The sequence below is a fragment of the Leptonotus elevatus genome, chromosome 13, assembly GCF_054856555.1.
Source record: "Leptonotus elevatus isolate MCC_2025b chromosome 13, RoL_Lele_1.0, whole genome shotgun sequence".
Lineage (NCBI taxonomy): Eukaryota > Metazoa > Chordata > Actinopteri > Syngnathiformes > Syngnathidae > Leptonotus > Leptonotus elevatus.
In genome coordinates, this window is record NC_141251.1 from 21697501 (window position 1) to 21721978 (window position 24478).

At 42.7% G+C, this 24478-nt stretch overlaps 2 protein-coding genes and 1 long non-coding RNA gene across 3 annotated transcripts in view; 2 read left to right on the forward strand and 1 right to left on the reverse strand.

Moving 5' to 3' along the window:
• The window catches only part of ppp3r1a (protein phosphatase 3, regulatory subunit B, alpha a), a 24981-nt gene extending 2931 nt beyond the window's left edge, over positions 1 to 22050 (reverse strand). Inside the window, exons 1-5 of the mRNA XM_086093714.1 lie at positions 21784 to 22050; positions 3069 to 3108; positions 1499 to 1675; positions 1078 to 1137; positions 761 to 945 (exon numbers count right to left, since the gene is read on the reverse strand). Of these exons, the coding sequence (XP_085949840.1) occupies positions 761 to 945; positions 1078 to 1137; positions 1499 to 1675; positions 3069 to 3108; positions 21784 to 21786 (465 nt within the window). The 5' untranslated portion in view covers positions 21787 to 22050. The remainder of the gene's footprint in view (positions 1 to 760; positions 946 to 1077; positions 1138 to 1498; positions 1676 to 3068; positions 3109 to 21783) is intronic.
• Positions 11814 to 14885, forward strand: LOC147164189 (uncharacterized). The gene is made up of 2 exons (XM_086092207.1): positions 11814 to 13067; positions 14838 to 14885. The coding sequence occupies exons 1-2, from the start codon at positions 11814 to 11816 to the stop codon at positions 14883 to 14885; spliced, it is 1302 nt and encodes a 433-aa protein (XP_085948333.1).
• LOC147164190 (uncharacterized) lies at positions 17532 to 17816 on the forward strand. Its single transcript, XR_015096861.1, has 3 exons — positions 17532 to 17583; positions 17657 to 17689; positions 17758 to 17816. It is a non-coding gene; the product is annotated as an uncharacterized LOC147164190 (long non-coding RNA).
• Positions 22051 to 24478: the final 2428 nt, after the last annotated feature.

Genomic DNA, 24478 nt, shown 5'->3' on the forward strand with positions numbered 1-24478 from the left:
AAACTAGTACTGTGATCTCTTTCCTTGGTTCTCATCAGTACTCGAGTAGCAGCTTTCTGGACCAGCTTTCAGGGCTGGTCTAGTTTAAGACCACCAAAGAAACTGGCACTAGAGTACTGATCTCTTCTCCTGGTTCCAGTCAGCACTCCAGCAGCAGCATTAAGGACAAGCTGCATAGTGATTAAAGAAATAATTCATAGATTACCAATTTAGGAATAATATTTATTTAATCAAGGTAGGAAACTGCTACTAGAGAACATATCTCTTCTCCTGGTTTTCATCAACACTCAAGCAGCACCATTTTGGACCAACTGGAGAGCCAATAATGAAAATTATAAGAGGTCCAAGTTAAAGAAGATTAATTTCTTCAGGGTAGCTGAGCTGCTACTGGACGACTGGGATCTCTTCTCTGGGTTCTAGTTTGCACTTGAGCAGCCACTTCCTGGACCAGCTGGAGTCAAGGAGTATTTCAGTTTAAATTATTTTTAATTAAATGTCTAGTTTTTTCTTCAGGTTAACATCGGAAACATCATGTGCAGCCCACACCTTTTAAAAGCTTGCATGCTCCCGTTCAATGGTTTTGTTTATTGAACATATAAATCAGGAACAGGAATATTATCATTCTAAATTTAAAAAAAGATAGATGCTGCCGTTTTGGTTAGCAACAGACTTCAACCGGGCTCAGAGATTAACTCTTCAAAATAGTATCTGTGACCGCACAACCGGCACCATAAAATCTCTGGCGAGGGCCTCATCTCACCGCGCAGAATTCCTCAAAGGATATCCTGCCGTCGCCATCCTTGTCGGCGTTGATGATTGTTTTGTCCACGATCTGCTGCAACTGCGTGTCTTTCAGGTTGTTGCCCACCATCATCTTTAGTACCTGGAACAGTTCGCCGTTGGAGATGTAGCCGTCCTTGTCCATGTCGTAGATCCGGAATGCGACTGCAAGTGTGTTGAAAGTTAGTCAGGCAGCACACAGCCACTCAAAAGGGAACATCTAAATATCGTTAACCCTCCCAGCAAACTAGTTTATTGCGCACCAACTGACAAACACAATAAAAGTTGTAAACTTACATCGAAGTTTCTGCTCCTTGTCACCTTTGACGCTGAACTGTGATACTCCCTCGATGAACTCTGCGACAGCAAAAGGTCAATGAGCTGACTTACTATGAGACACCATCGTGGCAGGGCAGTGGTTCTCAAACCAGGGATCCGCAAGCGAGACCCCAAAAATATCTTGTTTGTTCAACCATTAACATTGCATCATCAGGGAGCAAGAAGACATTTTCAATACTTCTGATTGGTCAATTATTTGTCAAAATCGACCAATAGATTAGTGAACAAATGTGAAATTAACCAAATTGCAACATAGGTGTGGATCGACGCCAGTGAAAAATAAAACAGCTTTGAGTCCGACTAGTCAAAAAGCTTGAGAACCCCAGCATTACAGAAAACTGAAAAATCTTGTAGTCGTATACTCGTAGTAGTATCCAACCTTTAAAGTCCACTTCTCCATTGCCGTCCGTGTCAAATATGTCGATGACCCGCTGCACGAGAGGATTCTGCTGCAACTCAGGCAGCGACATGAACTCCTCCACGCTGAGCGAGCCCGAGTTGTCAAGGTCCAGTTTCTTGAAGCGCTTTCCGAGACGCTTGATCTCATCCGGGTCGACTGAGATGGGGAAATAGGAGAGTTGAGACACTTTTGATCAGACCATCTCCTGGAACTTTCAGTGTTTATTTGACATGAAGTTCTCATGAGGGGAGGTGGGGGTGGGGGTGTATGCTACAATGATGCTGGCAGCAAAATCAATTGTCCTTGATAGAAGCCAAGATGCTGCCACCAACTAGGTCAAGGACATGACTTGTGGCATGCAGATGGCACACTGTGTTCTGGTCTGATTTGATTATTTTGGGGTATAATGGCACATGAGCGTGAAGTGGATCAAAAAATGTGGAAGACGTCCTCATAACATTAAATGTAGAAATAATTAACACATTACAGGTGCTCTTCAAACTTGGCAGGCAAAAAAACATGTTGATAAAAAGCATAGTGATTAATCACAATTTCAAGATGTGATTAATCTGATTAAAAAATGTAATCGTTTGACAGTTCTATTATGCAGTCAATTAACTGACTTTACTGGTTCTACGAGTGTCTCTCATATCCCTTCTCTGAGTTCTAGTCAGTGGTTTTAGGGGTACTTACTGCTCCAAAAATTGCATGGGAAGTCAGTGAGTAAACCAAATCTAATAAACGTTATGCAAAGGAAAAAAGGACTGTAATAGTAAAATATAAACATTTTTTAACTCAACTTTATGTGGAAGGGTATTCTTTTTTTCTTTCTTTTTCTTTTTAAATAAAAGTGCTCCTCTACATACGCACAGAAAATTATATAGTATGTATATAAACCAGTTTAAAAGTAATATTTATACAACAAAAATACAGTACACAACCCCATTTGATTAGAAAATGGTTTGGTCCACCGCGGCCCTCCGCTCCCTCCCACCCCCGTTGTTGCGACGTATGTTTCTGGAGTAAACCATCTCCCCACAGTTTACAGTGAGAACACAAATGGACCTTGGACTTTGTTTTCTAAATATATATTGCATATATGAAAAGCACGCATCTCCATTTTTTGTTCTCATTTAGGTTTTTCTCCCCCAAAGTTTTTCCCTTGGTGCTAAAACATGTATTCCTAAATGGTCGAAGTTTTTTTTGTTTTGGTGTCAGTTTTTACCGTCCTTGCTATCCAATAAAATAATATACTGTCTCCAAATGAGGTGTCAGACTCATTTAATAATAGAGGTCATCCTTTCAGTCCTTGAGCATCGTCTTCACTGTAGCACGACCTCGGCACTAATTGAAACCACACGAGGTGTTGTGCCCGTTTTAGCGCGGCTCCAACCGCATCATCTGTGTTAAATGTGCCAGTGACATCGAAGCAATCCAGCGACACCGAGCTGCGATATTGTGGTAATTGGATAACTGATATGAACTAGACCATGCAAGTCTTCTATAAATATCTTCTTGAAGTGTGTATTTGAGTGGTGGCAATACTTACAATGCGTGCACATTTCCAGGGGGTAGCTGGCTTCATTTCCCTGAGGAAAGAACAAACGAGAGCATATTGATATTCACAATAGTACATACTCAAACTTTCAAAGTAGTTCCTTTCACACTACCTGTGAAAATCAGCGTTTTCCACCATCCTACACAATTTCGCAATTCAATAATTCACCCATTAGGTGGAACCGATTAATGGCATTTTAATTCATTTCAATGAGGAAAACTCAAACTGTTTTTTAGTCAAGATAACCCTCACTGTACTTCACATAGAGTGACCGAGGGGGCAAACGTGATGATACCCAGATTGGTTGACTGCCCAGCAGCCTCCACCAACTATCCCCTTTATTGTATTGTTCCTCTTGTAGCTAAATCATGCTGGAAAGTCACCATTCTGCCTCTTCTGTTAGCACTGATCTTAAACGCTGTTGCAAAACATTGACACGTGATGATGCAATCACAGCAGACTAACCTTGTTCATTTGTCATCTTCCAAGATTAGACGATTAGTGCTGAGTGCCAAGACAACATTTACCTGAGACTGGATTTACGCAACATGGTTCAAGTGACATAAATTGTTTTGCTCTCACATGTTACAAATCAATACGCATTATGGCAGCGTGAATGGGTGGGGGGTGGAGCGGGGGGTCATGGGGGAATCCACATGGAATTAAATTACATATCCTCAGATCGGAAGCAGACCTGTTCCAAATGTAGATGAAAATCTGATTTGTATTGGATAATTGCCGATGCAGATAAATATATACCAAGTGGCGACGTATTTAGATTGAAACGGCATCTGCTCATACAACACAAATGAACATGTTATGTAAAGGTGTTGTAAATGTCAACAGTCAAAGTGTAGATCATCAAATATTGTTTAACTTTTAACTATGCTACATTTTAATGTACTGGTCTAGCAAATAGGGCTGGGCAATTAATTGAAATGTAGTCATGACTACACACAACACTAAGAATTACACACTGTACATTTGTACAATATATTTAAACACAAGAAGACATACTTCATTTTGGAAACATAACCAGTGCTAATGCTAGCAGTCAATGGAAAATCACATCAAGCACAACAAGCAAAAAAAAAAAAAAATTGCATTGAGTTCTGAAGTGTATTAATTTAATTATAACTGTTTGATTTATAATATTACTATTTAGAAGCGGACATAATTGCTTTAATTTACTCAGTATGTCTCTGTGTGAGAATTCAAGTAGATGTGGAGGGTTGAAGCGAATGTGTTAATTAGATTCCTTTGTATTTTACAACCGGTTGAACGGGGGGGGGGGGGGGGGGTGTTTAGTGACATATTTTCTTGCTCTGAAAACAACGTAAATCTTTATCTTGTGACTGAGGGGGAGCATTTTGGCGATGTGTATTGATGCATCATGTGACTGTCTGAGACGGAGAGGAACGGCTGAGGATTGGTGGAAGAAGACGGGGAGGGGTTTGTAGAGTCACGGAAGGATACTAGTGATTTGAACAAGGGGAAGGGCGTCACAGATGAGGGAGAACATGGCGGCGTTTGGCCGACCTCATGTGTCCATAAGCTTATGAAAATAAATCCTAGTTTCACCGATCTCATTGTCTGATTTTGATAATCAACATTATGAACACGGGAAAACAAAGAACGATTTTCCAACAGTTCCAGGACTGCTATTTCTTCCAAAACTTAATATTCACACACAAACACTGCAGTAACACCTAGATATCAATAGTCAGAGGCATAATCAGCGAAAAACGACTTTTAATAATAAAGTTCAATCACACATTTTTTTCTTCTTAATGTGAATATGTATCTCCCTGAGCGCACTGCACTGCCCCTAATAGGCCAAGGCAATCAAAGCAGGAACAGCTGGTATGTTTTCTTTTGTTATTTAATTATTATTATTGTTTGTTGTTGCTATAGTTCTCACATATTATTTGACTTGTTACTAATGTATTTTTTGGTAGTTTTTTCAAGTTATATTTAAAGATGAGTTAGTAGTTTAATGCTCAGTTTTGAAATCAATGAATAATCGTATTTATTCAAGTGACATTGAATATCAATCAAAATATTCTTCATTGTTACATTTTCCCATAATCGCCCAGCACTAATAGAACATTAAATATGATGTAAATGTGATACATCAGGTATGTAGAACAAGGTATACAAATAGCTGTGAGACATTAGAGCTGAAAATAACTTGACATATGGTTACATGTCAAGGTTACATGTGTTCTATGAATATACACACAATCATAAAATTATTGAAATGTACCTAAAATATTTTTAAAAATCAAGTACAAGAGCACTACATCACAATTGTCCACTTGGCCCTGTAATGTAAATCCAGCCTAAGAGAGGTTACAGTATTTTAAGCACAGCAAAGTGACACAGGTGGAATTACCCATGAGATTACAGTACTAAACAACAGTCGCCAGCCAACAATCTTATTGATCACTAAAGAGGGGGATGGAGCACAGATATCCTGAGGCTCAAAATGAATGTCTTAACATCTAAATCATCAGAATCAAAAACCAGTCTACCGATTGTCATTTGATTCAACGAGCCACCCGGGATATAGCCACATGCTAACTTTAATAGGCAGTAGAAACTCACTCCACTTCAGACGCATTAAATTCAAGATGTTTGGAGTAGGAGAGGCGGCATTGTGCAGCCTAATCCATGAATTATGCTTCATTCATAATCAATAAACACTAACACAACACTAGCTTTGCATATGTAAGAGTCTGGCTGGCAACCCAAATAAGCATGGCCAATTATAGATCTGCAGATGGGGGTGGGTCACGCATGTAGCGGAATATTCTACTGGAACAAGTAAACCCACACCCACACATGTAATCGTTGCTTAATGTAACACATTAAAAGATAAGCCCCTTGTATGCTATCTGAAAAGCCGATACTTAGCTGCCTTTTTTCACAGTTGCTATTCTGTATAAATGACACGGAATGGGGGGCACGGAGTCCCCCTGGTAGTTTTCTGCTTTCAAAGGTGGAGTTGAACACCACTCGTGTGAAATTGTATTTTGCAAAACCAAGACCAAGGGTGTGAAGTTCAAGTTAGTTATTTCTTATTTGCAAGCAAAAATTTGAGCTACGACTGCTTAGATATTGCCCGCGAACTTCCCAACAAGCAGCAGATCTGGCAGCTAGTCAACAAATCTTTGAAAAGGAGGCTAAGGTCTTGCTTCAAGCTATTGGCATTCCTCGTTTGAGTTTAAAGTAGTGATGTCAAAGTTAAAGCGTTAACTGAATAATTAATCACAACAATTTTTTGCATTAAATCATGAATTAACACAGATTAATCGCATTATTAATTTTGACCATAGATGATCCTTTAGCATGACAGTGGATGGCTACGTTTAAGGTAGCACAGGTTGTGTTTGAGCAATAAACATAACTACATGCATTAAAGTAAAGCATTTAATAAATGTTTGCATATCACATTGTTGAGGGTCTTCTGCCCAGATTTAGTTATAACTGTTTTAATTTAGTCATAACTGTTTTCATTTCCTTATTTCCTCAGTAAGAGCTTTGTGAGTGTTATCGCAATATCGTCATGACTGGGATCTCATCTATTTCCACAACAATGTAATCAATGATGTGTTTAAAGTCTTATGTCATGTCCGGTGAACTCCAGGCGGGCTGTTTGGAGGGGGCGTTGTGGTACCGCCCCTTCAAGATAGTATAAGAATGTTGTGAGTCCGCTGTAACGACACACTTGCGAGAAGCTGCAGCAATGTTCTGTAAACTCGCTTGTGTCCGGAATCTTCTATAAAAATAAAACCTTCGAAGTAACTGTTCACCGATCTCCAGCCTGTATTCGGATAACCAACATTCTCACTACCCGAAAGAAAACGAACACGCGAAGAAAAAGATTATTTTCTTCATCAAATTGGTGACCCTGACGTGATTTCGGGCTGAGGTGTTGATCCAACAGACAGAACTTCTAGCGCCAAAGTAATTAAAGGTAAGAGGACATTTAGTTGATTTTCTGGCTGTTGAATACGCCGAGACCTGTTTTCACGTCATGTAATTTGTGACTAAATTGTATATGAGATCTAAGTGAACAGATATTAGTAAAATCTAAAATACAAGGTTGTTTCGTTCCATTACGGAATCTTAGAAACAAGAAGTCCTTGTTTTTGGATTTTACTAAGAATTGTTTTTTCTTTTTAACTCTGACTGCCAGACGTTTTCAGAAAAGGGATGCCGTCAGTGGCAGCCGATTTAAGCATTTTGACTGATCTTTCAAGGTCCACAGAAAATGTTCTGTTTGGACTATGGAAACACACATACTACCAAATGAAAGATTGGACTTTCATCTTTCATCAGAAAAAAACAGTTTGTTTCTACCTTATTCCGTTCTTTAGTAATCAACAATAGAAAATGGTTAGTTTCACCCGATTTCGCTTGTTTTGGACTCAAATACGGAGAAATCAGGCTTTTAGTGAAACTATATTATTTCATGCATTCTAGTGAATTTTACACTTCTTTTTGTCCATGAATGATGCCACAAACACCTAAATAGTGCTTTACTTCTATAAAACACTACCACCAAGAATGAAAAAGTGTTTTTTGATAGCAAAATACGTTTATTTGCATTCAACAGTGTAACAATTTGACAACAATTTGGCAAACTATTTACAAATGTGTGCAACTGTGGTGCTATTTACAAATATGTGGATGTTTCAACGACAGTTTTTCTTTTTGTAACACTCTCCTGCGTGCAAGGAGACGCAACAGCATTTGCACAACAGATTGCCTCTTCACGTGCTCCACTTTCTTGCAGGCCGTTTTTTCCGGGGAATAGCAAGTATATACTGCAGTGTGTGTTGCCATCAAGTCTAATATCAGGATCATGCTACGGTTACGTTACGGTGGTGTTACGTCTGGCTTCCTCATGTCCTTCAGTTGCTATACCGGGTTGTAAGAGATGTTCTGATCCATCTTATCCACTCCATTCATGGTGGCATCGTAGTCCAGAAACAGTGTCTTCTCCGTGATCAGACTGTACCCGCTCCTCCGATGAATATACATTGGACTCGGGGTACTCTTCATTGTCCGACAAAATGTCCGCATGTGCAGCTCCGGCGTTAGCAGCGCTAGCCGGTGATGCTTTATGACGTGAGAATAAAGGCCGCGTCCAACTGTGGCGTCCAACTGTGGCGTCAACCTCGGGATTCACCATCATCATCAATGTGCATTGGTCGATGCCAACTCTCCATCGCCCGATCGAATGTCCGATTGTGTAGAAGTACCCGGTCGGTTATTGTGCGCGTTTTCCGGCCTTAGCAGCGCTAGCCGCGCTTAGCCGGTGAGGCTTACTACGTGATCATAACGGTCGCGTCAAGGCTTCCAACTTTGGCGTCAAGCTCGGAGTCATCATCATCGTCGACATCAATGCGCTTTTTAGTATTGATCGATGCTTTCCGTCTTTGAAAAAAATGCTCAAGCGTGAGCTGCTTGCAACCGGTTGCTTGATCAGCCATTGTGGCTTCATCATCCATTGTCTCCTCAACACTCTAGCTCCGCCTCACGTCTTCTACTGACGCCCACGGTGGGCGGCCCATACAACCTTGTGCAAAGAGAGACATCGCTGCCATCTAGGGGCCAAAACGAGTCATTATACTAACCAGATCTGCTTGATACTTTCAGCACAGCTGCCCAAGGCTTACCTCCACCCGTTTCCCAAAAAACATAGTGAACGTCTTTTAACGTCCTCGGCGCCCTTCCGTAGGTTTATGCTAAACGTTTTATAACGTTTATGGCGGTCAAAGAGTTAAAGAGCTCAGTATTGTTCATTCGGTAATGTCATCATCATTGCTCTTTCTTTTTCTTTTGTATGTGGGTGAGTATGTGTATGTGCGTGCGTGCGAGTGTGTGTGTATTCGTTAGTTCACCAAAAACCTATTAAAAAAATCCCATACCGTTCACCTAAACCGAACACCACCGTCAGGAGACCCGAGGAAGGACCAAAGAAAACAAAGGAAAGTGAAATCCAGCACCGACCAGACACCACCCACCGGGCCACCAACCAGAGTTCTTCACCAACCCCAGAAACATCTAAATTCCAACAAATCAGGGAGACCTCAAGAGACCAAAGGAGAGACTGAGGAAAGGAAGGAAGGACAGACGAAGCAAAGTGAAATCCACAGACACCAGCCTCCACCGATTCAATGACAATGATTTTACTAAGACATTAAATATACAAGGTGGTTTCGTTCTATTTTAGAATCCTAGAAACTGAAGTCCTTGTATACGGGATAACGTTACAAAGAAATAAGCGCATAAGAAAGAAGAGAAATAAGAGAATAAGAAGTTTGAGTAGTTTTGATAAATTAAGGTTTGAGTGTTTTTGTTTGGTCCTAGTCAAGCACTCTTGAAATAAGAGGAATAGTTCGACCACTTCTGAGAAATTAAGGCTCGGACACTTTTGTTTGGGAATTAGCAAGTGTCTTTAAATAAGGAAGGAGAAAAGGCCTATTAAACTGTGGTACCACAAAAGACGTCAAAATAGAGAACAAAAATTAAATAATAAATAATAAAAATAAATAAATAAGGAAACAAGTAAATAAATAAATAAATAAACAAATAATATAGAAATGGAGGGAGAATTTGACCGCGAAACTGAATGGTTTGACCTAAGTGTTCTTCCAAACCATGGTCAGAACATGTTGTTGAGTGAACAGGTAAAACATGCGTGTCAAGTATGTGTGGGAGGGGTGCCTGAAAAAGATAGAGATGGAGAGAAAGAATTATTGAATAATTGGATGAAAACTTGTTGTGAGGGGGGATGGTTTCCTTCATTGTCAACCGCCGTTTGTTTGGTGTCATTGATGAAAGAGGTGGAACAAGCATGTGTGAAGAAAAGACAGTTGTTGGACAAAGAAGTAGAAAGGACAAATAGGTTGTCTCCAAGAAGGAGAAAAGTCAGAGTAAACTGTAGAAAAGTAGATAAGATGATGGCTAATGCTAGAATGATGGCTATGGGTAGTGCATTGAAACAGACTAGGAAGGATGTGAGAGAAGCAAGGAAAGAGAAAGAAGCAAATATGAGTGTGACTATGCCGCCAACTGCACCGCCGCCGTATGCCGAGCCGCCCACGGAAAGTGTGTTTGCACCTGTTAAACCATTTACTGAGTCCCCATATGGGGAGGATCTTCAGATGCTGCAAAATATGCAAGCCCCCATATTAACTGTAAATGGGGGAACCCTCAATGTTGACTGGAATGGTGACAGTTCTGATAGTAGCCCTCGGCTGCGAGAATCTTTGGTACAAGCCGCGGCTGACAGCTTGGCAGCAGGCGTAAACGCCTCTGTGAGACAATTGGAGGAAAAATTGGACAAAGTGTTGCATATGAACGAAGGGCCACAGGAGAAACTGAATCAAGTGAGAGCTTTCGGCTTGGAACTGACTAGACACTCTGAAGTACCCCAGCTAATTCGCAGCAAATGGCGTACAATTCTTACACGCTTTGAGAAAGCTGCAGACAATGAACTAACGGAACAAAACCGTATATTGAAGGCTGAACAAGATGAATTGTTTAGGCAACGAAAGCGGGAAATGACTAAAGAAACTTCTAGTGCATTGATGAATAGCTATCACATTGCAGAGATTCAAAATCAGCTGGCCGACCTAAAATGTGCAGTTCAGACAGTGATAGGCACACACCCTGATTCTGCACTTAACCAAACTCAAGACATAAGTGACCAGACGTCTCTCAGACAGTACTCCCCAAAAACCAGTGACACGTTCTCAGACAATTTTTCAAGCCCCAATGATGGTTTATAAACCTTACTTGCCCTCTGACTTAAGTGTGTTGATGCAGAAACTTTCCCCAATGCAGGTGGGGGGTGAAAATTGGTTGAGATCTGTGCAGAGAGTGGCTACAGGGCAGATTTTAACCGCAGGGGATGTGCGCGCGCTCTTGAAACAGGCGTGCCCTCTTTCTCAACTAGAAGTGTTGATATAAAATTCAGGGATGTCCTCTTTAATGGATGGTGAGGCTCTCTCACATGATAACTACCTGACACTGTTTTCAGCGCTTGATTCACTGTTTCCTATTCCTGAGCTGGTTATTTCAGACTTGATGTTCGCTCCAAAAGCTGACGAGGAGGCTGCGGCATTCATTGACCGTGCCCTTGTAGAATATTCTTTGAAAACTGGATACTTGCCGACTGACTCTGCGCTATATTCTCAAGTTTTTAGAGCAGCGGTGCTGAAAGGTGTCCCTAAGTCTGTTGTGCAGGCCATGGAGGTGAATCCTGATCTTCCCGGTGCAGACCACACCCGGTGGCTGTCTCATCTGAAACACCACCTGAGGAGGTATGTTAAAGAAAAAGAGTCAAAAACAGAAAAACATAGGAATACTGAATTACAATTAGCAATTACAAAACTTGAAGAAACAAGAGGAGAATATTGCTCCTCCAGCTTCTACTGTTAACTCATCACCTACTGTTATGTCTGAGTGTATTATGGACACTGGGCTCGTGACTGTCGTCAACACCCACAAGGCTGGAGAGGCAGAGGAGGCAGGCGTCAACAAGGAGGGCGCGGCTACAACCAGCCGAGGGGACGTGATTCACAGAACGCTCCACAGCGACAAGCTCCACCCCAGCAGCAGTATCCGCCTGTGTCAAACCAGCAGTTCCTGCCGCCATCTGGTGGACAGTTTCCGCAATGATGGGGCCCTGAATTCACATGCCAAGGTCTGCAGGAACCTATGATTGAACTGACGGTAGGAGGAACTTCTTTACCATTTATGGTCGACACTGGAGCTCGTCACTCCACCATTATGACATTGCCACCTGATAGTTCCCTCACCGCCAAAGGCATTTCATTAGTTGGATTCAAGGGAGAAGAAACTATCCTGCATATAACAACTCCTGTACACACCCAGTGTTTCACACAAACTTTGCTTCACTCCCTTGTGTACGCACCAAACTGTCCAGTGAATCTTTTGGGAAGAGATCTTCTCATAAGGACTGCTCCGTTGATCCAGTGTAGCCCGGACGGGCTCACTCTTCAGTTTCCAGATGGACATACTTATCACTGCGCTGGTGACTCCGCCTCCAACGTTTCCACCCAATTTCCAGTGGTGCCTCAACACACCATGACCTACGCCACTGCTGACATCTACTGGGCAAAAATTTACACTGATTCCTCCGGCTGGAGGGATGCTGAGAATTTTTGGACTCTTTGGTCTTCTTGGGTTCGTAATCTGAGATCGTATGATATGGTATCTGACTGTATGCATTGCACCCTTTTCTATGACAGATATGGTGATGAGACGTACAGTGAAGCGTTCCGACCGATTGATGACAACACCTGGGAGTTGCGTGTGGGTGATCTGTTTGCAGGCAAACCCGGTGTGGCTTATTTAGTTGCTCTGACTGAAGAACAATCACAATGGTATAGGATGGCAAATCCACCTGATCCATCTATGCCTCCGTGTCATCCTCATGTTTCACTGATGGTGTCCTCCCAGCACACGGCGAAAGATTTGGGTCCATTTGTCCTGTCTTGCACACAAGTAACTGATTGGCAACCCTCTTTACATACAGACTTGCTGTATTCCAAATCTCTTGATGCCTATTGGATAAAATCGGATTTATTCGCATCCATGTCTGTTTTAGAACACCAACTTTTGGACCGACATCATGGAAGAGAAACATCTGACAGCGAGCTTGCTGATGACATGTTGCAATCCTTACCTACTACACTGTGGTCTATGTCTGATGTGGGCCTATGTAATGTTACTCCAGTAACTTTTAAAATTAACCCCGACCCCATTTGGGTACCACAGTACCCCATGAAGGAAGAAGGACGAATTGGCATCTCAGTAACTATTGAAGGGTTACTAAAAGCAGGGGTTCTTTGTAAAATTGATAGGTCTAACTACAATACTCCTATTCTCCCAGTAGAGAAGAAAAATACTGGTAAATTTCGAATGGTACATGATCTAAGAGCTATTAATGCTGTAGTTATGACCCCTACCCTGCCGGTGCCCAATCCTCACTCGACTCTGTCACAGATCACTCCATTACACACTCATTTCACCTGCATTGATCTTGCTAATCTATTATTTTGTATTCCTCTTGACCCGTCTATGCAGAAGTATTTTGCATTTACGTAGAATAATGAGTGTTACTCCTACACCCGTCTTCCTCAAGGTTTTGTGTCGTCTCCTGGACTTTTCAATAATTACCTTCGACAGTTGCTGTCACCTCTCCAACTTCCTCCGGATGTTCTTTTGGTGCAGTATGTGGACGACCTACTACTAGCTGCACCATCCGAGGCGTCCTGCCTTCAAGCTACACAGCTCCTTTTGAGCCATCTGGCTTCAGTAGGTTTGAAGTGCTCCAGAGACAAACTCCAAATTGCCCGACCTCAGGTTTCTTTCCTGGGTCGTCTTGTCTCGAGACATGGAACAAGTATGTCTCCGTCACACAAAGATTACGTCTTGCACCATCCCAAACCAATAAACGTCAAACATATGTTGGCTTTTCTGGGTCTTTGCAACTATTCCAGACATCATATCCCGGATTTTGCGGAACTGACTCGTTCTCTTAGACAATTAGTTAATGAAAAAGGAATGAGAAACCTATCACATATTCTTTTTTGGACTCCAGCCGCTGAAAACTCTTTTGTTCTGCTTAAACAGTCCTTGTCATCAGCTGCGGCTCTTGTCATCCCTGACTACAAGATGTTCTTTCTGGATGTTTCTGAAAAAAACCCAGCAGTGTTTCTGCTGTTCTTTATCAGAAGGGGGAGATAGGTGAAAGACATGTTTGCCTTTATGCATTAACGCCTCTTGAAAAATATGAACAACGTCATCCTCTTTGTGCAGCCTTTGCGTCAGCATTAGCTCGCCTGATTCAGAAAACATCTCATATTGTGTTACATCACCCGCTGACAGTACGTACATCACACAGTACAGTGCAGTACGTAACCAGCCAAGCATTTACTATGACAGGGGGACGACAGAGAAAGATTGAATCTGTCCTGACACAACCCCACATTTTGTTTATACATGAAGGAATTAACATGGCAGAAGACCTATTGGAAGGACAACCCCATTGCTGCACTCGGCGAATTTTGGAAGAAAACTCACTGAGAAAAGACCTTTACGACACACCACTGGACGACCCAGACTTGACGTTATTTACGGACGGCTGTTGTTTTAAAGGCAATAAAGGACTCCAATCAGGTTTTGCTGTAACACAAATGATAGGAACAACTTTTGACATGATAGTGGCAGAGAGACTCACAGGGCCACAGTCAGCTCAACGAGCAGAAATAGTGGCTGTAACAACTGCACTGAAGCTAGCACAAGGAAAGACTGTGAACATTTACACTGACTCCGCGTATGCACATGTAGTTGTGCACACCGCCATGGCAGAATGGCAAAGAAATGACTTCATGACTGCAACAGGGACACCTATTAAACACCATCAAGACATCTTTGCGTTAAAAGACGCCTTACTACTGCCTAAAGCAGTAGCTGTGATAAAATGTAAAGGACACTCAAAAAATAATGATTTTGTGTCAGTAGGAAATTATTTGGCAGACAAAGTGGCAAAGGAAGCGGCGGGCTACAGCCCAACATTACAATTCATGGTGAGCGAAAGTGAATTAGGAGAAGGACAAGAAGTAACCACATAAACAGTTAAGCGGTGGCAGGAAAAAGCAAGCCCGGAAGAAAAAAGTGTGTGGATGTCCAAAGGGGGACAAAAAGATGAAGCAGGTATATGGCGGAAAGAAGGTAAATGTATTCCATCTCAGAAACAATTGAAAAATCAAATTTCTAAAGCCCATAGAATATGCCATTTAGATGTGGAAGAAACACAGACGATTACACACCTGGTGGCATCCTTTCATGAGACAAATTGTTAAAAGTGAACTGCAGGACTGCAGTGTTTGCAACAGGTATAACAGTATGCCTACATCTAAACCTCCCCAGGGCACTCACGATCCGGACGTGACTGCTCCGGGTCAGGTGGTTTCGATGGATTTCACTGACATGATAAAACCAATGTCAGGATACAGATATTTGCTGGTAATAGTGGATTCCTTTTCAGGATGGCCAGAGGCATATCCCTGCAAATCTGAAACAGCAAATATCATGGTAAAACATTTGATTAATCATTACATACCATCACATGGGTTTCCTAGAAAAATTTGATCAGACAATGCTACATCACGACACTCTATCTCATATTGACTTTAATGCCAATCTGGTATCTCTGGAAGACCCTCAGTACAACCTTGAACGTAACCACAACACATCGTATTAAGCGAAGTATTGATTCTCCACAAACTCCCTGGCACCCCATGAAAGGGGGACATCCCTTAACTATCAACATGTGGTACACATATACTTATTCCACTGCAAAATCTTTTAAATTAATCAAATTGTTCTTTAATGCCACATACTGCTAAACAACCTTCTCTCACTGCTAAAGGGATGTTTCATTGTTGAGTGTTTTTGCTTCTTATTCTAATGATAATGTCCAATCTTTCCACACAACCCTTGCTTAATGTTGCGCCAGCCGTCTGCGACATTAACGCCGCGAGTACCTTTCTTTAATTTTGTTTATTTTATGTGTCTGACTCTTTTGAGTCCGAAAGGGGGATTGTTGAGGGTCTTCTGCCCAGATTTAGTTATAACTGTTTTAATTTAGTCATAACTGTTTTAATTTCCTTATTTCCTCAGTAAGAGCTTTGTGAGTGTTATCACAATGTCGTCATGACTGGGGGATCTCATCAATTTCCACAACAATGGGCCATTGTCTGTGGTTGAAGTGTCTGTAATCAATGATGTTTTTAAAGTCTTATCGTCATGACTGGGATTGCATCTATTTCCACAACAATGTAATCAATGATGTGTTTAAAGTCTTATGTCATGTCCGGTGAACTCCAGGCGGGCTGTTTGGAGGGGGCGTTGTGGTACCGCCCCTTCAAGATAGTATAAGAATGTTGTGAGTCCGCTGTAACGACACACTTGCGAGAAGCTGCAGCAATGTTCTGTAAACTCGCTTGTGTCCGGAATCTTCTGTAAAAATAAAACCTTCGAAGTAACTGTTCACCGATCTCCAACCTGTATTCAGATAACCAACATTCTCACTACCCGAAAGAAAATGAACACGCGAAGAAAATGATTATTTTCTTCAACAAATTCGAATATTTGTTCATGACAAAATATTGGGCTAATTTTTTTCCCATTTTAAATTATGCAAGTAATTAACTGATTAGAAAAAGAGGAGGATGAGTATGTGCAGTGGATCAAAATTTTTTGAAGACATCCTCATAACATTAAATGTCAAATTAACATAGCCTGGTGCTCTTCAAATTTGGCGGGAAATAATGTTGATAAAAAAGTCTTTTTTGTTAGGCGATTAATCAAAGTTCTAAAATGTGATTAATCTGATTAAAAATGCAATTGTTTTGACAGCTCTAGTTTAAAGTAACACCAAACATAAAACAAAGAGAATTAGAGCTGTCAAAATTAATTGATTAATCTGCAAGTAATCGATTATCTAAATTAATCGACAACTATTTTAACTCTTTGACTGCCATAAACGTTATAAGACGTTTAGCATAAACCTAGGGAAGGTCGCCGAGGACGTTAAAAGACGTCCACTATGTTTTTTTGTTTTTTTTTTGGAAACGGGTGGAGGGAAGCCTTGGGCAGCTGTGCTGAAAATATCAAGCAGATCAAGTAAGTTTAATGACTCGTTTTGGCCTCTAGATGGCAGCGATGACTCTCCTTGCACTTTGGGTGGGCCGCCCACCGTGGGCGTCAGTATAAAAGGTGAGGCGGAGCTAGAGTGGAGTGGAGAGGATAATGGAGAAAGCAAAAAGCATGGAGGAAGAGAAAGCAAAAATGACGACCGGTGGAAAGCAGCTCACGCTTGATCGGTATTTTCAAAAAGAAACAACCAGTGCTAAATTGAATGTTGGTGGCGATGATGATGATGGCGACAACGAGGTTGACGCCGAAGTTGCGGCTTTGACGCGACGTCTTCGGCCACGTCTTAAAGCGACACCGGTTAGCGATGCTAACGCCGGAAAACGTGGTGCACGACCAAGCACTTCTGCAAACGCGGACGTTGATTCGGACGACGAAGAGTACCCCGAGTCGGATGGATATTCTTCGGAGGAGTGGGTACAGTCGGATCTTTGAGAAAGTGATTCGGACAGCATTTCATCCGCAGAAGACTGTGAAGGTAAGCGCAAACTTGCTATGAGATACTTTTCCGGCACGCTGCTAGCACCTCGTGTAACGTGAATGTACAATTCATAGATCGTGGATCGTGCTCACAGCCACAACCTACAGTTTCCACGACAAAGAAAGGTATAAAAAACGTGTTTTCAATACACTGCAACAACAAAAGAAAACGGTCTTTCGATATGATTGTAATTGTATATATTTCTTTCAGCTGTAGCTCGTCGGGCTCAAGGTGACGCGTCTCACAGTGAGCAGAATAAAGGTAAAAAAAAAAATGATTCTCCAACACAGCACGAGTAAAATATTTGATGGTAAAAGTCTTCTATAATTTACAGAATGTGCATCAACCAGTGGATCCAAGAAAAAAGGTAAACATATATATATTGCTTCACACTGATCTAAAATAAATATATGATATTGAAATGTATATTTGCAGATCCCAAAAGTTCTGGCTGGCATGAAACAGGCTGGCAGCCAAACACATTCCCGTTTACCGAAACTCCAGGACCAAGGGGTGCCGCAGCAGAGCTAAATTCAACCCTGCCAGCTGACTTCCTGCAACTATTCATCTCAGACGAACTTCTCCAGCACATTTCTGATCAAACAAATTTATATGCACGTCAATCCATGCAGAAGCAGACTGAAAGTCTGCCACACTGCAGGAGTCGTGCTTGGAAGCCAGTGTCTGCATCAGAATTGAAAACATTTTTTGCACTCCAATTTCTTACTGGGTATATAAAAAAGCCCAGTATAGAAATGTATTGGACTCAGGATGAAATTGAAACCACACCATTTTTTTAGTCGCGCGATGCCTCGAAACCGCTTCCAGCTTATCTGGAGTTACCTACATTTTAACAATAATGAGAGACATAGTTCAGATGACAAATTATTTAAAATCCGTCCTGTGTTCAACCATATTGTAAATAAATTTAAAGAACTGTTCCAACCCGGTAGGAATGTATGTATTGATGAGGGAATGATGAATTTTCAGGGCCGTCTATCGTTTAAAGTTTACAACACCCAAAAACCAATCAAATATGGAATTAAGTCATACATCCTGTGTGACTCCCAAACAGGATATTGTTTTAATATGCAATCTTATGTTGGTACTAGTTGTTCTCTGCCGGATACCGTGTTCAATTTGCTAGATCGTCTGCCAGGAAATGGGTACACGCTCTTTATGGACAATTTTTATAATTCAATTGGGTTGTGTGAACGTCTCCTGGCAGCACGTACAAATGTTTGTGGAACACTGAGAAAAAATAGGGGTGAACCAAATGAGATCACTTCTCTTACAAACACTGGCCTTGGGGTGGGGGGGAAACTGGTGAGACACAACACAAATGTTTTGGTTGTGGCATGGCAGGACAAGCGTTTGTTGAGGATGGTGACTACTTTTCACAAAGATGAAATGCGGACAGTTGATGTGTGGCGGAAGGCACTAAAAAAAAAAAAAAAAAAAGAGTGCCTTTCCCGAAACCTGTATGTGTTTTGGACTACAATTCCACGATGAATGGCGTGGATAAGATGGATCAAAACATTTCTTACCACCCATTCACGAGGAAGACGTTGAAATGGCACAAAAAATTTGTTGCGTATCTGTTTCAAATATGTTTGTTCAATGCCTTTATCCTGTACAAAGCAAAACATCCTGGCAAATGTCAACATTTTTTGGAGTTTATCCAGCAGGTGGTGAGAGGGTGGCTCTTACCACAAGACCAGGAGGAGGACATTGCTACAAACATACAAACAGAAGGACATGAGGAAGCCAGACAGAATACCAGGTCACCGTATAACGATCCTGAAAGTCGACTTGATGGCAACATGGCAAAACACACACTGCAATACATACCTGCTACCCCCCGGAAAAAAAAGCCAGCAAGAAAGTGTAGGGTCTGCACGCGAAGGGGCATTCGCAGCGAAACAAATCTGTGGTGCAAATCCTGCTGCGTCCCCTTGCACCCAGGGCAATGTTACACTATATACCACACCAAAAAAAAACTTGTGTAGTTGAAACATCCACAGAATTGTAAATAGAAACACATACACACACCACACATGCACAGTTGCACACGTTTGTTGTATTACACTGTTGAATGTTGAATGTAAATAAACTGTTATTTTGCTATCAAAAAACACTTTTTCATTCTTGGTGGTAGTGTTTTATAGAAGTAAAGTACTATTTAGGTGTTTGTGGCATCATTCATGGACAAAAAGAAGTGTAAAATTCACTAGAATGCATGAAATATCGTTTCACTAAAAGCTTGATTTCTCCGTATTTTGGTCCAAAACAGGCGAATTTGAGTGAAACTAACCATTTTCTATTGTTGATTACTAAAGAACGGAATAAGGTAGAAACAAACTTTTTTTTCTGATTAAAGATGAAAGTCCAATCTTTCATTTGGTAGTACGTGTGTTTCCATAGTCCAAACAGAACATTTTCTGTGGACCTTGAAAGATCAGTCAAAATGCTTAAATCGGCTGGCACTGACGGCATCCCTTTTCTGAAAACGTCTGGCAGTCAAAGAGTTAATAATCGAGTAATCGTTTGGAACTTCTTTTTTTTTTATTGTCCAAATCCTCTGATTTCAGCATATAAACAGTAATTGTTTACAGAGTTCTGTAGTCCTTCAAGAAAGAAGACTGATTATCTTCTGTGTTTAATCAAAATAAGACATTTGCAAACATCTATTTTTACTTTGGAAAACAGTGACCGAACCAGTAACATTGTTACTCCCCCCACCCATTTTTTTTAATACAAAGTATGAAATGAACACCAATCACTGGTTAATAAACAGTAAGCAGGGGGGGGGGGGGGTGCTTTTGTAATTAACTTGCAAAATTAAAATTAATCCGATTAATCGATTGAACATCACTAAAGACTTTCTTTTTTTTCTTTTTTAAAGCAGCTCAATTAATAAAGAGCAGAGCTATAGAAAATGAACGAATGTGAATAAGAAGCCCACTGCCCACCAACACCACTACTGAAAATTGGTGCCAACACAACTGCAGCGATGCACTGGACACTGAGTGGGCTGCGTGGTTGTGCGAATGAAGCTCGTATCTCTGGTTTCATATTAGCTGCAGCAGCGCTTGATTGTGATACAGCAAAGTATGGACTCCATATTGTCATATGTACTTTAGGTTGAATAGAAGGACGTTGTCATGTTTACACATCAAACCTATCAATACAACTAACTGGGAATTGTAATTAAATCCTCAATCATTAAACCTGTTAACGCCCAAAAGTGTGTTCTGTAAGTGTGGTTGTCATAATAGAAACACATTATACAAATAAATACATTGCAGGGTCTGTGGTGCATGTTTCAGTCTTTTTTTTCCTGGCGGAATCTGATGTTGCTACCATAGGGATTCAATACAAGGGCATCGACCAACTGAGGTGGGGTTTGAGGAGAATCCACCTCTCCAAAGGCATCTTCTTTCAGTATTCATGTTGCTCTAGTTAAACTGTATAGCACCACTTTATGTGCTGAATGTTGTCCACTCGACATCCATTGCAGCCTGATTTTCCCGGAAGGGGGATTCACCTAATTGCGGTCCCTGATCAAGGTTCCTTTTTTCTCCCATTCATTTGTTGTTGTTTTTTGCGGACCCTAAACATGTATTAATTGTGCTTTTGAGAAGAGCTCCATGGAGGACATGCGTTTAACACCCTGGACTTGTAGCCAGCGAATATGCAAACACCTCAGGAAGATTGTGAGTCCTAACTGATTTACCATAGCTTTACAAAACAAACTTTGCATAACCAAACATGATTCTTTCGACTGAGACTGAGAAAATCAGCCGTCTTCGTTGTTTACATTTGCCTTGAACACTTTGGGATCGTAAGTGGGACAATCCGAGTGGGATCAAACCGACGTCCACCTTCCTCAAACGCAGCATTAACTCGGTGAAATGACAATCTCCACTCATTGAAAAGCATTGGCCTTTTGATCGTTATAATTTGATTGTGAGGATTATTTTGATTTCAAAACATGATGAAATATGACTACTAACAATCTTCCTGGTTTGTACGCTAGTCACAGGCAAAAGCAATACAAATACAGAAATATCAGAAATTCTGAATTGCCCATATCGTGTGGCTAAACTACTTCCTTGCGAAATTACAATATTGCAACTGTAAATACTGACAAACCAGAAAGCAGACACTCAAAATGACATTTACAGGCGTGTAGGTGTTTCACGAAAACTAATCTACACGAAAACGTGGCGAGTAATAAACAACACGACCTGACAGATCAAGAGACGCGAATGTGGGCCAAAGGCTTCAGGCTGCTGACAGACTAGCCTCCATCCGGACGAGATGCTACAAAAGTGGACGAGAAACGGAAGATCCTCCGGGGGGCGTCCTCCGTTATGACGTTGACTTTAAAAGCCAAATAATTAAATGGCGCATTAAATCGACAAATAAAAGCGCGGTAGACAACTGGGGGCCGCTTACCATAGTGTTGCTCGGTTGAGGAAGCCCAGGCGATGTGAAGAAAACCGTGAAGGGATTCGGGAGCGCTCCAAACGCCGCCGCTAGAGCCGGTCGCGTATCGGCGTGACCCAGCCTCGTGTACTCTTGTGTCTTGCTCTCCCTTCGCCCCAGCTTCAACTGCAGTGGAGGACCAGCGAGTTTGGGAAAAATCAAAAAGGGACCAGTTTGGCGGGGTAACGAAACGTGAGAGGCTGGTTTTGACGCTCAGGGAGGTAGAGCGGGCGGGGCGACGAGGGGAGATGCTGCATTCAATGACAGTGGGAAAGTCAGTCTATTCCGCTCGGATGTTACTAGGTCAACCTCAAAACAACTGTTTTTTGTTTTGTTTCTCAAGACACATTTTGTTATACAGTATGGGTATTCACACAATTATAAATTACTTGATATGTAAAAAAAACTGAATATATAAGCATATTATACCGTTGATTGAATAACTTCATGCAGGGAGATAGCGGCTTAGTCAGTAGTGTCAAGAAGGGGGAGCTTGAGGACCCAAATGCGGGAAGACAGGGCAAGGAGGCAGAGGTTCGATCAAAAAAGGGATTTTAATTTCTACAAAACAAAAGGCGAGATCTAAATTGCACGGAAAAACATAACATGGAGAAAACAAGGCAAAACGGGCAGCATGACATGGGGAGGAAAATCCAAGGCAAAAACGGGCAGCATCACAGGGGGAAATACAACAATGACCCAACACAGACAGAGGGGAGACAGCAGACTAAATACACAGACTAACGACACAACAAGACACACCTGGGGCAAGACACAACAAGACACACCTGGGGCAAGACACAAGTGGCTGAGGGCACTGATTGGATCACACGAGGAAGGGCAGGATCACACTTAAACAAGACCAAGGGAGACACACAAGGAAAACAGAACCCAAAACATGACAGAATCCCTCCCTCAAGAGACGGCTCCCAGACGTCCCTAACACAAAAAGGTCCAAAAACAGGGCGGGCGGAGGGGGGCCCGGAGGCGGGAACCTGGCACACCAATCAAGGCCAGTCCGGGGGGCGTCCCGGACGCCAGACGAGGGGAGCCCGGCGGCGCCGGTCCGGAGGGCACCCCAGACGCCACACTGGAGCAAAGAGCGACCACAACGTGCGCCGCCAGACAGGGAGAAGACGGCAGTGGGACGTGCACCTCCTTGGTCCGGGGTCTTGAGGCTGCCGTGGCACGGGGTCTCGAGGCTGCCGCGGAGGCGGCAGACCTGGCACGGGGTCTTGGGGCTGCCGCGGAGGCGGCAGACGTGGTTCGGGGTCTTGGAACTGAGGCGGCAGACGTGGTTCGGGGACTTGGAACTGAGGCGGCAGACGTGGTTCGGGGACTTGGAACTGAGGCGGCAGACGTGGTTCGGGGACTTGGAACTGAGGCGGCAGACGTGGTTCGGGGACTTGGAACTGAGGCGGCAGACGTGGTTCGGGGACTTGGAACTGAGGCGGCAGACGTGGTTCGGGGACTTGGAACTGTGGAGGCAGACGTGGTTCGGGGACTTGGAAATGCGGCGGCAGACGTGGTTCGGGGACTTGGAACTGCGGCGGCAGACGTGGTTCGGGGACTTGGAACTGCGGCGGCAGACGTGGTTCGGGGACTTGGAACTGCGGCGGACGTGGTTCGGGGACATGTGCTTGGCTTGGCGGTGCTTGGCGGTAGCTGGGTGAACATGGCTTGGGGTGGCGTGGCTGAAGTAGACTTGAGAGCAGGAACTGGGGCCACATCAGCCTGCCACCATGGGGAGTGAGGAGCAGCAGGGATACTAGAAACCAAGGATACTGAGACTGAAGGAACGTGACGAGAAGAAACGGGATTGGGTAAGGAGCCAGGTGAAGTGGGGAGTAAGTCTTGACGTGGCGGTAATGTGGGGCTATGAGGTGCACAAGATGGGGACCGGAGTGATGAACTTGGCGGGGACCGAGGTGACATGACCCAGTGTTAAAATAATCCGCAAACGAAAACTGACGAAAACATGTAAGGGTTTATGCTGGTGAAAAAAATCCAAATCGGTGTCTAAATCGGAACTGGAATCTGTAAGTGCATTAACCAAAAAACAGCCTTCTTCATCTTAATCATCGGTGAAATCTGTGTCTATGAAACAATGGGGTGACAAAATGGTGTCATAGGGCAGGGACTTAAGTGAACTAAGGAGATCGGGTGAATGGGGAACAGAGGACAAGGTGGAACCAGCCAGAGAAAAAGAACTTACATGGAGGGAATGGGATTGGGTGGCAGGCTGACGGTGCTTTCGAGCCGACCGACAGTGTGCCGGTCGGCAACGGGAGCTTCCCGCTGGGTCTGATCGTGGTCGGGTCATTCTGTCAAGAAAGGGGAGCTTGAGGACCCAAATGCGGGAAGACAGGGCAAGGAGGCAGAGGTTCGATCAAAAAAGGGATTTTAATTTCTACAAAACAAAAGGCGAGATCTACGGAAAAACATAACATGGAGAAAACAACAAGGCAAACCGGGCAGCATGACATGGGGAGGAAAATCCAAGGCAAAAACGGGCAGCATCACAGGGGGGAAATACAACAATGACCCGACACAGACAGGGGGGAGACAGCAGACTAAATACACAGACTAACGACACAACAAGACACACCTGGGGCAAGACACAAGTGGCTGAGGGCACTGATTGGATCACACGAGGAAGGGCAGG

Bases quoted from the DNA above. Each gene is read 5' to 3' on its own strand.
- LOC147164189 (XM_086092207.1), top strand. From the start codon at position 11,814: ATGATTGAACTGACGGTAGGAGGAACTTCTTTACCATTTATGGTCGAC. The intron at 13,068-14,837 runs GCTGTAGTTATG...AAGATGAAGCAG, and splicing joins ATGATCTAAGAGCTATTAAT to GTATATGGCGGAAAGAAGGT.